This window comes from Rattus rattus, chromosome 2 (genome assembly GCF_011064425.1).
Source record: "Rattus rattus isolate New Zealand chromosome 2, Rrattus_CSIRO_v1, whole genome shotgun sequence".
Lineage (NCBI taxonomy): Eukaryota > Metazoa > Chordata > Mammalia > Rodentia > Muridae > Rattus > Rattus rattus.
The window spans coordinates 224,821,771-224,837,664 of NC_046155.1; the positions used below are offsets into that span (position 1 = coordinate 224,821,771).

General features: G+C 43.9%; 1 protein-coding gene across 1 annotated transcript in view; it reads left to right on the forward strand.

Annotated features, from left to right (window-relative positions):
- The window catches only part of Utrn (utrophin), a 593,945-nt gene that overhangs the window by 485,998 nt on the left and 92,053 nt on the right, over nucleotides 1-15,894 (forward strand). Inside the window, 1 exon segment of the mRNA XM_032894978.1 lies at nucleotides 8,038-8,167. Coding sequence (XP_032750869.1) covers nucleotides 8,038-8,167 — 130 coding nt within the window.

Below are 15,894 nucleotides of genomic sequence, written 5' to 3' on the forward strand. Positions count from 1 at the left end.
AACCACCTTACCCCTAATCTCTGGCCTTTCAAGAGGTTCTAGCAGGTGGAGAGAAATGTCGCTGACTGGTAAGCCTCAATGAGGAATCTCTGCAGGTTCTTAGAATTGGATACTCGGCAGTTCATCCTGCTGCCTGGCACAGCCTGCCGGAACCCTCGTTGCTGTTTGAATGCTCAGGGAGGTCAGATGGCTCTTTTAAGGGGGATGTTAAACTCCTGGATATTCTGGTAGGAATAAAATTCTGACACTTAAATTCGGGTTTTCATCTGAGGCTCCGTTTCAGAAAGCACAGGAAAGGCATGAAACAGGTCACCACATGAGAGACTAGATGGCTTTACTCTCAAAATTATTCTGTCTTCGCATTCATTCATGTGTTTTTAAACCTACAGTTCACATGAAAAATTCAACGGAAATGCCCCTGCAGTTAAAGCATTTGCCTGGCAACCCTGGCATTTGGATCCCCAGATCTCAAGTAAATGCCAGGTGGGCATGGCTGGCCCTCCCCAGGGCATGCAGGCTAGTGATACAGGCGCAGTATTGAACTGAGAGATGCTGCTGCCCCACTGAATAAGGCGGAAGAGTGCTGGGATGATAAGGAGTGGTTCTTCGCTTCAATCCGGAGCCCCTACATATATGCTCATACATAGAAATGATATACGTGCATCTATACACACGCAAAGCGTACACACAGACACACACACAGAAACACACACAGACACACAGACACACACGCGGAGACACACACACACACAGACACACACACAGACCCACACACAGACACACACACACACAGAGACCCACACACAGACACACACACACACGCACACAGACATACACAGAGACACACAGACACACACAGACACATACACATAGACACTCACCATACACAAGACAAAATGCAGAGAGAGAGAGCGAGAGAGAGAGAGAGCGAGGGAGGGAGGGAGAGAGAGATGCATGTGCTTTTAAGAGACTCCTGTGTTTGAGAACTTACCCATCCTTCTTTTCTGCATTGTTTGCACTTAGTAGGGCTCTTGGTGTCCTGCTTGTGCTTCTCAAAGTCTGGTGACAATTATCACACTCTGCCATTCTTCTCCCCCTTTTAGATTGTGTCACATGGTCTGTGGCTATGTCTAGCCGTTTCCTGCATATTCAGTATGAGATTTAACTTTCTTATTTGGGTGGAAAACTCTATGCTACTTTGCTAGCCCATACCTTGGGAGACAGTAGAATGTCTCCACACAAGGCAGGTTTTCACTGTACCCTCGCCTGTCCTAGAACTTGTATTGTTCCTGCCTTAGTCTCTTGAGAGCTGAGACTACTGTATCCAGCTAAGTGGATTTTATTTCTTATGGACACAAAATAATTTTTGTATTCCCTCTTCGCCATTGTTGACTCTTGAGCATATGAGGTCTAGTAAACATTTTAGAACATTTAAGCTTTAAAATCCAGTTTCTGCTTTCCTTTGTGATGTTACCCTGAGTGAGTTATTTTGAATTTCCTTCTTCCTCGTTCCGGTTGAGTCTTCTTTACCACGTGTAAGTTAAAATTTCCCTTTAGACCGTTTTGTGCTGGGGATTACTGAGGGCTCTCAGTGTATCAGTTCATTTACTTTTGCTGTGACAGAGTACTTGGAACTGAACAATGTATAAGGGAAAGTGGTTCGCTTATCTCATAGCTGTAGAGGCAGAGTTACATCTAGTGAGGTTCTCATACTCTACGCGTGCTGATAGCAGAAGGCAGCGGATGCCTGTGACAGCAGGGGACGGCACAGACTCTGTAACCTGCTGTGCAGTAATTGGACCTTATGAGGATTTATCTGTTCCTAGGAGAACTTGTCCAGTCTCGAAAGAAAGACGTCATCCCCTCTTAAATCCAATCAGTCTCAACGTGAGTGGTGATTGCATCAATGGAACGTGTCACCGGCAGTGCCAAGCTGCCACATGAGCTTAGTGGTTGAATTTTGGGTGGCAAAGTCACCACCAGGTGTCTGCAAGAAAAGGGTGTGAGTGTTCGCTAGGTATTTCTCCTGGCAAACACAGAGACTCAGATTCTAAAATATTGTCATAAAAGGAAAATCCCCGGTCCTTCCTCACTGGGCAGTATTTCACCCGTCACTAAGCAGGACCCACTTGGATAAGCCTCACAGCCTGTGAAATGCTTTCCTTGAACAGCTGAAGTGAACAGTACCAATCCCAATCCATTGGTCTCCTTCCTGTTTATCTGTGTACAACATTGTTAGAATAATGGATTAGGCCTTCTTCTTAAACTGACGTGCTTGCTCCTGTCATCCAGCGATGGAGTATAGGTCTTCATTCTCGTTAGCCGGTTAGTTCAGGGAACAGGCGCATGGCCACACAGGGTGTCCGGACAGCAAGGTAGGAAGTGTTTCAGAATGAGAGAGAGGACCCATTGTATTACTGAACGTGCTCAACCCTGGAGATAAACTAACTCACTCTCTCTCTCTCTCTCTCTCTCTCTCTCTCTCTCTCTCTCACACACACACACACACACACATTATATATGTGATATATATTCATATATATTAACTTCTATATGTTTGAGTGCATGCGTGCATGCATGCATGTTATAAAGAAACTAAAAAAAAACACAAACTGCAGGATTTTTTGATGCTATTAGTTTAAGAACAAGGTATTTGCATATCATTAAGTTTACCCCATTAAGTGTATGGTTCAGCCTTTGGTCTGTTTACAGAACTGAGTGAGCTTGTCATTGATTCCTCAGTTTAGCATTTCATTACCTTCAAAAGAAAGGAACAGAATGTGTCGCCTTAGCCTTGGCCTCGATAGACTGAGTAGACTGTGTCCTCTATCCACCACGTTGTTTCCTCAGTGCTGCAAGCATCTGTCCCACTGGGCTTGTACAGCCCTCCCAGTGCCTCCTGCTGCTGGATGCTCTGAGCCATCGCCACGGGGATGCACCTGGGAACTGGAAACAGCCAGGTGCCTCAAAGCAAACGCGTAGCTTGGCCATCATCTCAGACTTGGGGGAAAGAGATTGGAAATGGATATGCAGCAAGCAAGAGTGCCATGAAGAGGCTAACACGAGGCCTCGCCTCATTCACTCCTGAGGGCTGTCCCTGGAGGGTGTGACTGAATCAGTTCACAGTGTCAGATCCTGGCCTTTGATAGCTCAGAAGGTCCCCCATCTTTCTATGAGATGGGAGGTTTTAGCTCATATCTCCCGTTGAGAGAAAATGCATTTCCCCTCAAAGAATAACTACCCAGATTCTTTAGTTTAGTTTGGTTTCGTTTTCCCTCTCGTGGCTCACTAAACTCTGAAACTCTCAAAAATTGGGTAAATATTGGATAAATAGTTACAACGAGCATTTCAGGTATTTAGGAATGACCTAGGTCTCTTTCTTCCCTTTTTTAAAGCTTTGGTTTGAAGGGTGCCTGCAAAGTTCCCTTATAGCAAACTGTTATTTGCGCTTGAGTACCAGTATCTCCCTCCATCTTCCCGTGGGTAAGCTTACCAATCGTGTCACCCACATTGACTCCTTCCTCTTCACAAGGACCCAAGACTCAGGTTCCCAGTGTGGAAGGACTCAGCGATTGACTTAGACGCTTCCTGCATGGCTGTCCAGTGTGCCACCTGCCTGGTCGTTTCTTTATTTAAGCAATCGTGTCACTGGGTGCTTTCAAGCCAATGTAAAATGTGCAAGTTGTAAGTAAAGCAAAAAGAGTGCTCTATCTGACTCGAGCACCCCCAGGATCTGTCTGCTGACACGGATGCACTAAGCTGATCAACTTCCTCTGATAATTTGCGTCTTGGTTTGCATTTATTACTGGATGGAATGAAGTTTATTTGCACGCAAAAGAGCCCCATGCCTACCTCCACATACTCGGGCCTCCAACCCTAGGCAGCCAGTGATCTACTTTTCTCTGTAGACCCACCTGTGGTAATGGAGTCTCACACCACAGGCTTTCCTCTGAATCATCTCCTAGAGAACATTTGTTAGGTTTATCCAGCGGTCGCCTGCCTCAGTCTGGAACTCATTTCCCTTGCTAAGATCTACTGTGCAGCTCTGTGACTTTCTGCTGATCTGCTGATCATTGGATGCGTGTTTGATTGGTCCCTCGGTCTGGCTATGATACCATGCCATTGGGAACATGCACACGTGGGTTTTCATCTGACCGTATGTTTTATTTCTGGGCATAGCTAGTTATAGGATATCTAGCATACAGGGTAAACCCAGTGTTTGACATATGAGGAACCACCAAACTAAAAGTGTCATGTGATTCTACCGTCTCACAACAGTATGTGAGTGTCCAGCTCCCCACAACGTTAGCAAAGCTCATTATTGTTTGGCAAGAGGGTTGTTTTCAGTAAAAATATAAAGTCATTAACGTAGAAAAATTCCAATTAGGTTATCTTATACTCACTTAAGTGGCTCCCAAATGAGACACGTGACGCTAGAGACTGTGTGCTACTTTGTGTACAAAACAACTCATTGCGCTGCTCTAATTACCTTATCATTCATGCTCCCCGGGTGCTTAGGACCAGGCGGCTTTCTTCTGTGTCTAAGGGAGAGGTGAAAGGTGTGGTGATTACGTGTGGAATGCAGTTGAAAGTCAAACCCCTTCGTGAATGCTATTAAATAAAATTGAAACAGGACAAATTGAATAACAAAAGGGAGTATGAACAGATACACTACCTGTGGTTCTCTAAGATACTGGGGAGAGAGATGGTGTCAGGGTTACAGTGCCAGCATTTTATTTGCTCAGGGCGGTTTCCACCTGCCCGTGCCTGCCGTACTTCTTTCGCTGGTTTGTAAGTCCATCCGCCAGACATTCCCTAACAAGAATTCAGTGCAGGGTGATTCTCCACCTCTCCCCTTCGGCAGGCTGTAGATCAATGTGTCGAGAAATGCAAGTAAACTGTAGAAGACTTTCTAGTACTCAGATTTGGGTTTTATTGATCTAGAAGCCCCAACAATATTGCTAAGAAAACTGTGTAAATTTGTGGTGACTTCCTAACCCAGCTGCCTGGCTCTTCCCCAGCCTGTCCATCGTCCATTACTAGGTGTCAGAAGTACAAAGGCACACACATCTTTTTCTGCCCCCACCTCTGCCTGCTTCTCGCTCCTTAGCTACTAACTGCCTTATATGGGTGCTAAAGGCTTGTGGTTCTCTCCTGTCTCCTGATGTACATACTAGAACCTTTCCTCCCAAGGCTGGTGCGTGATTCTTCTCTGGGGGAAGAACCTTTTTCTCGTTGCAGGACTCAGCTGAAGCCCCCTCCCCACCCCACCGCCCACCATGAGGAAGTACTTCAGAGCTGGATCAGTGCTCAGCTTCCTGTCCTATAAGATCCAGAAGTCCAGAGAATTCCCAGGGTATCTGAGGAAGATAGAAATTAAATAAAACATTTTTAAAGGGATACGTACTGTCCTTGAATAATAGATCTAGGACGGACAAAGTACACAGACATGAGCAGAGTAATGGGACCAGGAAATGCAGGGAGAGGTGAACGCCACTGTAGTGGTAGGGTGGCTATGCAAACCCCCATCTATAAGGCATTAATGGTCCCAAGCATCCACAGTGTGGCTGCCTGGGGAGAGCTTTCCGAGCACAGCAAACAGCCAGCCAACAAAATTGCTCTCCTGTGAGAGTCTCCATGCATAATTGATAAAATTCCAGCCATGTGGGGGAATCGATCAGTTTGTCTCCTCAGTAGTTTTTCCTGTAGACAAACATTTATTTTTCTATTCGAACTTGTGAGAATCTAAACATAATTCTAAGAACAGCTCTCTTTTGTCCCCTACCCTCCCACAGCACTTTTCAAGGCACTGAATCGTTCTGAATGGTCAGTCAGGAACACCCCCCTTCTTAAGTCACCAGCGTCTCCTCTCCTAAGTTCTCCCCCACAGCATCTGGAATTTACCCTCTGGGACATCTCCCTATGAACATTTTCGTTTTCCTGAGGCCCAACACCATGTCTGTTCTTCTTCACCAGACCCAGCCCCTTTTCCATTTTTTTACATCGGTTCTGGTTTCCCTTTAGGAATTCTCTCTGTGTCAGACGGCCCGAGGGAAGGTGTGGTCTGCCAGGATTTGCCTCCAAATCTTGCATTTGAACACTTCATTTCTGGCCTGTCCCCACCGAAAGGAGAGTTTCAGCAGATCCCCGGATATTGTTTTATGGATCTGAACTGCTTCTGTATTAACTGGTTACACTCAGCTTTGGGAGAATGAGTACTCCTGACTATTAAAAGTTAAAAAAGTTGACTCTTTTAAAAATATAAATCAATGTGATATTCTCACACCACCATTTTGTATTTATTTATAAGTGGTTTTGGAAGTAACTGTTAGGAATGCTTTCACACCTGTAGGTCTCTCTCAGCTAAAGATATGATAATCTCTTGTTAAAAAATATGGATCAGATTTATACACACACACACACACATACATACACACACATGTTTTTAAAAAAAAACAACTATTTTTCTCATACTTTTCTGACTTTTTCCCCCATATATCAAAACATTACGAACAGATCTGATTTATTTCATTCAAGTTTCAGACCCTGGGATACCTTGAGTTGCATTTCCTCAACAGGAAGGCTGTGTGTTCCCTAACATGGCCATTTAATTCTCATTGACTGGGGGTGTGGCCGACCCTCACTCACTGTGCTGTCAGGCTTTGGTGTGATAAGTGTTAGGGAGTGCATGTGAATGTTTCTATGGATTTTTAGAGAAAGTTTTACTTCCCACCTGGATCCTTCTGTATACCGGGTTGTGCATAGCTTATTTTATAGGGTGGGCGGGGTTTTACTTTCATTTTTAAAATTTTTACCAGATAATAACTGTCCATGGTCTAAAAGTCAAATAACCTCTAACTGTTCTTGTCCTGGCTGTCCCCTTCCCTCTCCTCTTGGAACAGCCCCCCTTGACTTTAGGTCCCACATTTCTCTCCGGTTTAGCTTTACTATCTCTATATGATGGTTATTCTGGTGCTTCTGGATTTTTTTCTCCTTTTTACTGAGTGCAAAAGACGATGATTTAGCCTCCAGATAGCTTCCATCCTAACACCATTGTGTTAAAACATGTAATCATGTCAGAAAGGAAAGACTTGATTCCACCATCTTAAGGAGAAATGTTTTAGGGAGGAAAAGAACCCCTGCGTGTTCATAGTGCACAGCCACTGAATTGTTCTATAAACAAATTATTAGGTCCTGAAGATGTGGCTGTGACAGCAGCAACGTTGGTTCTAGCTTTGCTTCAGTGTTAAAATGGCGTTCGAGACATATTTACATGTTGGCGTCTTATCCCCGAGTGAGTTTAGCCGTCCTTAAAGCCTTGTCAATTAGAGTCTTAATCACCAAACATTTTATAGGAGCAGGGGTGAAAGGTCATCTCTACTTAAAAGAATAATTGTGCTAAGAGACGAGTTGTTCTGGGAGCCCCAGATCTGCATGAAAACCTCACCAGGGAAAAACAGTAATTGCCTCAGCGTGAGAGATGGACAGACTGCGTTTTAAGATAATTGGAGACTGTCTTTTATGTGTTCTCTTTGGTTTAGTTTTGATTTCACACATTTTAATTTGTGCCTATCTCTTAATTTTTTCTCAATGCATTCCAAAGAACATAAAATACTTCTGAGGCCCTCATTACCCCGTGTGAAATTACCTTCTTCTGTATCACTGGATGCAGTTTTTCTTGTCAGGCTTAAGGAGGAAGTGTCTTTGAGCAGGCTATTATGTTTTAGCAACTGCACACAGTGGGAGTTCTCCAAGTTCACATTTGGTAAGCTCAAATACAATGTAGCTCACTCCCACAGATGACTATCTTAAAAGTATCCTTCCTGCCCATCTTTTTCTCTTCAACATAGACACCCTTTGGCTTTCTGTTACTGTTCCTAACTGTAACACATTTTCCCTTGTAATTTATCTGAATGTTGGCTTAAGCCACTCCCTCTGCAGCCTCAGCCAGAAGTGGTCAAGCTAAGCATGCGCCTTCATTTGCTGAAAACAGGCAAGGGTGCCTCTAACACTCCACCTCTGTTTCCTTTGGCAAAGGTGCTGAGACGTGAGCTAAAGGAGAAAGAATATTCTGTGCTGAACGCCGTAGATCAAGCTCGAGTGTTTCTGGCTGATCAGCCGATAGAGGCCCCTGAAGAACCCAGAAGGAACCCACAGTCAAAGACAGGTGAGTGTGGTTCATTTCTATGTCATCAGAAACTCTCGTTTTAGGGGGAAAAAACAAAACAAAACAACAATAACAGCAAACAAGCAGCATTTTCCTCGCAGCATCAAGTATGTACAAATAACGACCTGTTGCATATTAGCTTAAAATGAAGCAGGAACTAACTTCTTTATTAGGAAATAGCAATTCTTCACATAGTAAATTTAAGAGAAAATTTGGCAGGTATCTTGGGGCCAGTGTATCATTATTAAATTTTGCAGTGTTGCTAAGAAAATTATTATGGTATATTTGAAAACAAACATGCAGAACTGAGGACATGGCTCAGCAGTTAAGAGCACTGGTTACTCTACCAGAGGACCTGGGTTCAAATCCCAGTATCCATATGGTAGCTCACAACCATCTGTAGCTCCAATCCCAGGAGATCTGCTGTCCTATTCTGACATTCAAGGACACCGGGTACACACACATGGTGTGCAGACATACATGCAGGCAAAATGCTCATACATGTTGTGTAAAAATAAATAAATATTTAAAAGACACGTTGTTCAAAGTATTTTTCCACTCTTTACACGGGGAAAGCAGGTGGGCAGAGTACCTAAACTGTGTCTAGTAGCGATTTCTTGTAAGGGGATGCAGTGGGAACCCCTCCCACCACGGAAGCTGGGAACGATATGTGTATTACTTGCCCCCGACCCCATCCCACCCCACCCCACATAGAGGGCATTCACTGTGTTTTCTACCATTAGCTTTATTTTCTGCTCTAGCTCCCACACTATCTGTGGAAGCAACCAATTGGGAATCCAAGTCCAGCGGAGTCTCCCAGCTCTGGTCCAACTTAATCACACACAATTATTATTTCTGTCTTTGAAAAGTAAGCTCTCCTGAAGGCAAAGAATGACCTTCTAGACCCTTTGCTTCACCGGGCCCTACAGCTGTGGATCCAACTAACTCGGATTGAAATTGTTAGGGAAAAAAAATTCGCATCCGTAGTAAGCATGTACACACATTTTCTCTTGCTGATTGCATAAAAGCTACCACAGGACGGCTGCTTACCCTGCATCGTTTGTATTTTATTCTGTGTTTTAAGTCACCGAGACATGACTTAAAGTATACAGAAGGCTATGCTTAGGCTACGTGCAAATACAATGCAATTTCATCTGAGAGACGTAGACCTCCATTGTTCTAATAATGGATGCGTGTTTCCTGTTACATGTGTATTACTTACATACCCAGAGCATGCACATGTGTGTGTGTGTGATGTCTGCCTACTGCTGTTAAGTCTGGGTTCTCAGCCTTTTATGTATGGTCTTGGAATAGTTTAGGCTTTTCTTTTTTTCTGTTTTTGAGTGGGGGTCTCTAATCTTATAGCTCTGGTTGTACTAGAACTCACTGTAGATAGGCTGACTTTGAACTCACGAAAATACACCTCCCTCCGCCTCTAGAATGCTGGAATTAAAGGGTTGCTCCAATATATCCAGCTGCAATCCTTACTTTCGGTAGCGTTAATCTCACTGTACCATCCTATGTTTGCAACATAGTACTGCTCATGCATTATCTGTCCTCCACTCCAGTCTGCGAGCAACCTCAGAGAGAATCCTTGTTCCTCGATGAAACTTCCTCACTGATGTTCCATTATATGCTAGAGAAGCTCTTGGATCTAGCACGGTGTTTGAACTATAATCCAAGCTGTCCTGTGTATTCTCAGAGCCTCTTCAATACTTCTTCTGACTATTGTCTTGGTTCCAGTTTGTGCTTGAGTGATTGTGGAACTGTGTTGTCCTGGTTATTCCACATACTCTCATTTTGTCTGTTTTCCTTAAGAATTCTTTGCCCAAGAATGTTTAAGAGAGTTCTGATGTCCTTTAGGTACAGTGTTTGAATGGCTCCATAGAGATGAAGCAGCCCAGATCTACCTAGGGCCCCTGAGGAAAATTCCATGTCGGGGTCCCAGCCCCACCCTCTGTACTGCTCGCAGATACATTGTGCCTTTTTCTTCAGATTCTAAAGTTCTCTTCTGTACCCCTAGTTGAGTGTTCCCATTTTAGGAATGCCTTGTATGTGTGAGGCACTGGGCTAGAGTCATAAAGACTACCTACATAAGGTATGAGATAAAGAACTAGCTTTATTTATTATTCTGCCTTTGCCTATAGTCTCCTCCAGGAAGGTGTTCAATAACTGTTTAGTTAATAATCATCTACCACTAAATTTTAAAACAAAGAAAAGGAACCAAATTATAGAAAGTTTTTTGGAAGAATTCATCTCCTCAGATCCTTCAAATCTTGAGTCTTCAATGCAGATGAGAAGCTTGGAGAAGCTGGTGGTGAGAGTAGGGATGAGTGGTGTAGTATTGATTTTTTTTCAGATGAAGTGAAACTGGACTACAGCTACTTAGAGCAAGTTACCAGGACTTAAATGGAGCTCATATCCTGTAGAGATCAACAGCCTCCTACTCCCTGTATCCTCTTTCCTTATAGTTCTTGAGCCTCGCCTTAGAAATTCTGCCCTCCAGGTTGTTTAGCCCAGAATTCTTAGTGCGTCTATGGGATTTTTTGTTTTTCATCACCAAATTCAGTCCTTGAGCAAGTCCCCTCATTGCTACATGGAAACTACACCAGAATCCCTTACCACTGTATGTTGCTCCAAAGGGACACCACCTCTCACCCAGATTACCCTTCAGCTTGGCTCCCTCCCTGCTCCCCGTTTTAATCGATCTCCTTCCTGCAGCAACTGAAGAATAATAACTAGCAAATGAAAGTGTGAGCCAGCTGACTTCATGTGAGACTCTTTAGGAAGGTTCATTACTGCTGGCTATCTTGTTATCTCTACCCTGGTCTCTCAGTTGATCTCATTTTACCCTTATTTCTGCCATCCTGGCTACACTGCTATTTCTTGAACATTCAGGGTTGCTCCAATCCCGGAACGTTTGTGTGTCTCTTCCCTGTTTCTGGAACATTCCCACTGCTCTCCCAGATCCCTATGCCTACTCCTACTACCACTACCTCCTGCTCCTCCTCCCACTCTCTCCCCTCCTCTCTGCTTCTATCCCTTTTCGTACTCCTCCCGCTCCCTTCCTTCTTGGATCTTCATCCAAGTGTCATGTCCTTAGTTCTTCCCAGTATCCATTGCTGCAAAGTCTCCCTTTTCTGTAATTCCTAGTGTTTGTTCAACATGTATATGACCTGTTTGCTGTATGTGTCTTACCGCTTTCACCTTCCACCTAGATGAAAGTAAGCTCCATGAAGACAGGGATTTTTTTCACTGAGTACTCTGTGTGTGTGTGTGTATGTGTGTGTGTGTGTGTGTGTGTGTGTGTGCGCGCGCACATGCATGCATATGTGCATCCATGTGCATGTGGAGGACACAAGTCAACATGCACTATCTTCCTCAGTCATTTTTTTATGTTGTAGTTTTAGTCTCCCACTATAAATGATGCTTATCACTTGGCTAGACTGACCTGCCAGCAAACTTGGGGGTCACCATTCTTTAATTGCACAAGCATGTGCACTCCAGCTATATCTGCACACAACCATGCCCAGCTTAGTAACTCAGCGCTGGGATCTGAACTCAGGTCCTCTTGCTTCTGCAGCACACACTCTTCCCACTGTCCATCTCCTTCACTGATGTGTTTTGTAGAGTCTGATGAATGAACGTGTCAGCAGAATACCACAGGGGATGGGTGAGAATCCCCTGTGACGCAGTTCCTAAAAAGGATTTAGGTTAGTTGTAGATGAAGCCTAACATGAAGATAGGACAGAAAGTAAACACCACTACCCCGATACCCTGCACTTGCCCAGGGTCTTGGTTGTACACCATAAGGGACAAGGGCTTTGAGGATCTGAGTGGAGACTGCTGTCTCCAAGCACATCCTTTAAAATGAGGGAGGCGGTGATTAGGTGAGAGGACAGCCATTTAAAACTTTAAAAGACATGTTCGTAGCTTCTCTCCTTTGCTCTTAGGCTCAGGATTTTGCTCAGTTCCCATTTCCGACGACCACATCCTGGCTGGCAGGAGGAAAATGTTACATCAATTTAACTTTATGAGGGTTTCTTTGTTTTTTTTGTTTTTTTCTTTTTTTCTTTGGTTTGGTTTGGTTTGGTTTTACAAGGAACCATTTCCCAACCCTCTCCTCCCTTGATATTATGTTTTGTAATGGTAGCCCATTTTACCTGCTGTTAAGAGTAAATGGAGGGAAATTATCCATAATAGCTTTTATCCTTTCTTTGTTTACTGTGACATATGCACAACCGGAAAGAGAGACTGTCTGAGCATTAGTCATCCCGAGCAGTAGTGAAGAGCTGCTCTACGTTGGAGGCATTAGTCCTAGCCCAAGCCATGTACGGCTTTCAGCTCTATTTAATAAGCAGCTTTTGACTATGCTCCGTGCATTATGCCCTCGGGTACAAAGATAGATCCCTCTCTTTTTAATTCCAGAAAATACGTTTCTCCATCATTTTTCTCTCAAATGTCTTTTTCTCTTGCAAGCCCCATTCCCCTCATTTCATTTTTCTGTTGCCAACTTTATCAATTATTAGTGTTGCATGTACTTTCGAATGTTTGAAAAGCAGTAACCACCCAACATTTATCGTGTGTGGGTGCACGTGCATGTGTGGGTGCACGTGCATGTGAGTGTGCGCAGAGGTCAGAGGTTAACCTTGGATATCTTTTTCTTTAGCTTCGCTTTACCTCCTTTTGATGCAGGGTCTCTCGTGTTTGCCTATAGCTCTCAATCCAGCTGTGCTGTCTGGCCATCGGGCCCCAGGTATCTGTATTGTCTCTGTCTCCCTATCAGTAGGAATGCAGACATGTAATACTGCAGCTTACTTTTTACATGGGCATTCTTTCTGGGGATTGGATTCAGGTTATCACGCTTGCATGATCTATATGTTACTTACTAAACCATCAGCCTGTGACCAAAATGATCTGTCTAAAGCCTAGAATGCCATTTCTTTAGTATGTAATCTGGGCTTCTGGCACAGAAGGTTGAGCAGAGACCTGACATCAATGTTCTGTCTGACCCTATCTCATGCCACTCACTCCGTGTTCCATGGACACCGCACTTACGCTTTCTGCAGCCATGGGCTGCCCTGTCTTACCATTCCCCTTTTCCACTCATGATCCCTCTACTCTGTTTCCCAGCTCTTTTCTTGTATCCTGGCACAGCACCTACTTGCTCTACCAAAGCCCTTCCCAAGCCCAGCCCCATCTCAATTACTTCTTAAATACTTCGCTGACTGATTTCTTGTGTGATCCTCCAATACCTCGTCATCAGTAAAGCCATGCCACCAAAGGGTGGGTCAGAAGCTTAGCCCTCCCTGGGACCCCACTGACGTCTTGTTTATGGAGAATCTGAGGAAGTGACCTGAACATGCACAGATGATACAGTAAGGGGGACATAGCGCCTCTGCTCTGGGTGCAAGCAGAGCTGTCAGGTACGTCCTCAGAGACGCAGGCTTACACTTTAGACAGCTTGTAAGTACTTGACTCCATGTCCTGTGAATTGGCAATAAGTCAATAGGTAGACGTGACAAGGCAGGGACAAGGCTGACAGGAGTGACCACAGCCAGATGACAGCAATGAGGGACAGTACAGATTCTATAAGACCTGTAAAATCTGAAGCTATGAATTGCTGTTTATTTCTGAAGGCATGAGAATCGTAAAGAAATTGAGTTAAATGGGTGTCGTGTAATTATGTGGAAAACTCAGCTACCAGAACACTGTTTAGAGATGACTTTTGTAAATACGATTTTTTTTTTTTTTAGTGCAGCTGAAGTTTCATTAGTGATTGTAGGAGGCTGAGAGAGCTTTGTCTTCAGGGTTCTTGTTCGAATGGCATGGAAGTAATGCCATTTAATCTATCATATTGACGCATTTTTCCTTTTAATGCAAATTGCTTTTTGTTGATCACTATCATCCAGTTCATAATGGGATATACATTTCTTATCATTACTGTTTTTCCCTACTTTTTAAGCTGCTTTTATATTCCTTCTTTGAACCAGTGAATGTGTTCGACAGATTATAAAGTTACCTTTTTTTTCATTAGGAAACACACTAGAGCCAAGAGCATCTTGCTTGGCCAACCAAGGTCATTGAGATAATCAAGGGAAGATGCAGAACCAGCATTAAGCTTGTGTTTATTGCCCTTCCCTTGCCCCTGGGTTTTCACTGGCTCTTGGCCCGACCCTGTAATTTCACCTCCTCCATCTCTGCTCATGTGGAACCCTCCGGCCGCTGACCTCCTCGCTCCTTCTTGACTCCCGTGTCAAGAACCTCTTAGCCTTGCACACATATTTCTTGGCTCTTCTTTGTGCTGTCAACTCCCCTTGCTGTTCTCAGAGCCGCATCTGAATTGCCATGCTGAGGCAAGGATCTGTGCACTGTGGGATTCACCGCCAGGGGAGGACCCCCCACCCCCGCTCCCCAGTTATCTAGAGATAGCCAGGGCAGATGGCACTTTCCCAACTGCCCATCACCACCAGTAATAACTACTAATGTATTATAAACCAGTATGTTTTTTGTTCATTAATTTTCCCACAAATCAGCTTTAAAAATAACTCCAGCTAAAGTCTTCCTGTTACCGTGACTACAGTGTCCTTCTCTTCTGAGAATGGCTTGTTTTATCCTATGCCACCTTTATCTAAATGACATTCACAAACAGTCCTAGCAGAATACAGTTCTCAATGTATTATCTGTGTGTGGTTAGTTATGTGTCTGGTGTATGTTAGTGTGCTATGCACATAATTAGTTCAATGTGACTGGACCTGGGGTCAATGGTTAATAATCATTTCTTCTCAGATTAGTGTTTCCTTGGTTCTCTGATGGCTAGCTATGTGTATTAACAGCATTTGGTTTTTTTCTCAGAGTATGCTGTATTCTTTGAAATACCAAATGCAACAATATAGTGTTTCAGAAGGCCAAATACAGGCAGTGTTTCTCTCTTATGGGGCTCCTATAGTGTATGTATTGGTGCTAATTGATAATTAAGAGGGCAAGGCCCCAGCTCACTATGTTTGGTTCCACCCCTGGGCTGGTGGACCTGGAAGCTACTAGAGAGTGGGTTGAACAAACCATGAGGTCCCAGGTAGTAAACATCATTGCTTCATGGCCTGTCCATTAGCTCTTACCTCAGGTTCCCTGTCCTGATTGAGTTCCTGCCCTGACCTCCTTCAACAATGAAGTTTGACTTTAGAGTTGTAAGCTGAAATACATCCTTCCTCCCAAGTTGTTTACGTGCATGGTGCTTTATCACAGGAATAGAAACCAGAAGACAAACGTTATATGTGACAGGAGAACACAACTGGGCCTGGTGTGAAGGGCGCTTATCCTTTTGGAGAACTGTAGACATATTTCAGAATCAAAATCCCATTGTAACTCCATGTCAGCTCATTTTATAGCAGCAATGACAAACTTGTGCAGATAAAAATTTTTATGATCATTGAATGAGTGACGGTATGGAATTGTCATATAGTTTAATAGAAAGAAGGTCCTTTCGTATGGTTCCATTGTTTTAGCCAATAAAATGGGGCCAGATTACACCTTACCTAACAGAAATAATTAGGCTATTAAACTGGCAGGTGGTTTCCCCCCTTGAGGCTTTTTGTTTGTTTGTTTTGCAAGTATTATCAGTTCAAGTCCCTCCATTGTAAATGGGGGACCCTCATGCTCCTAACAGGCTTCCTTGCTTCCCCACTCCTACACCCAGTGAGCCCCATAACCCAGCCACCGGAGAACAG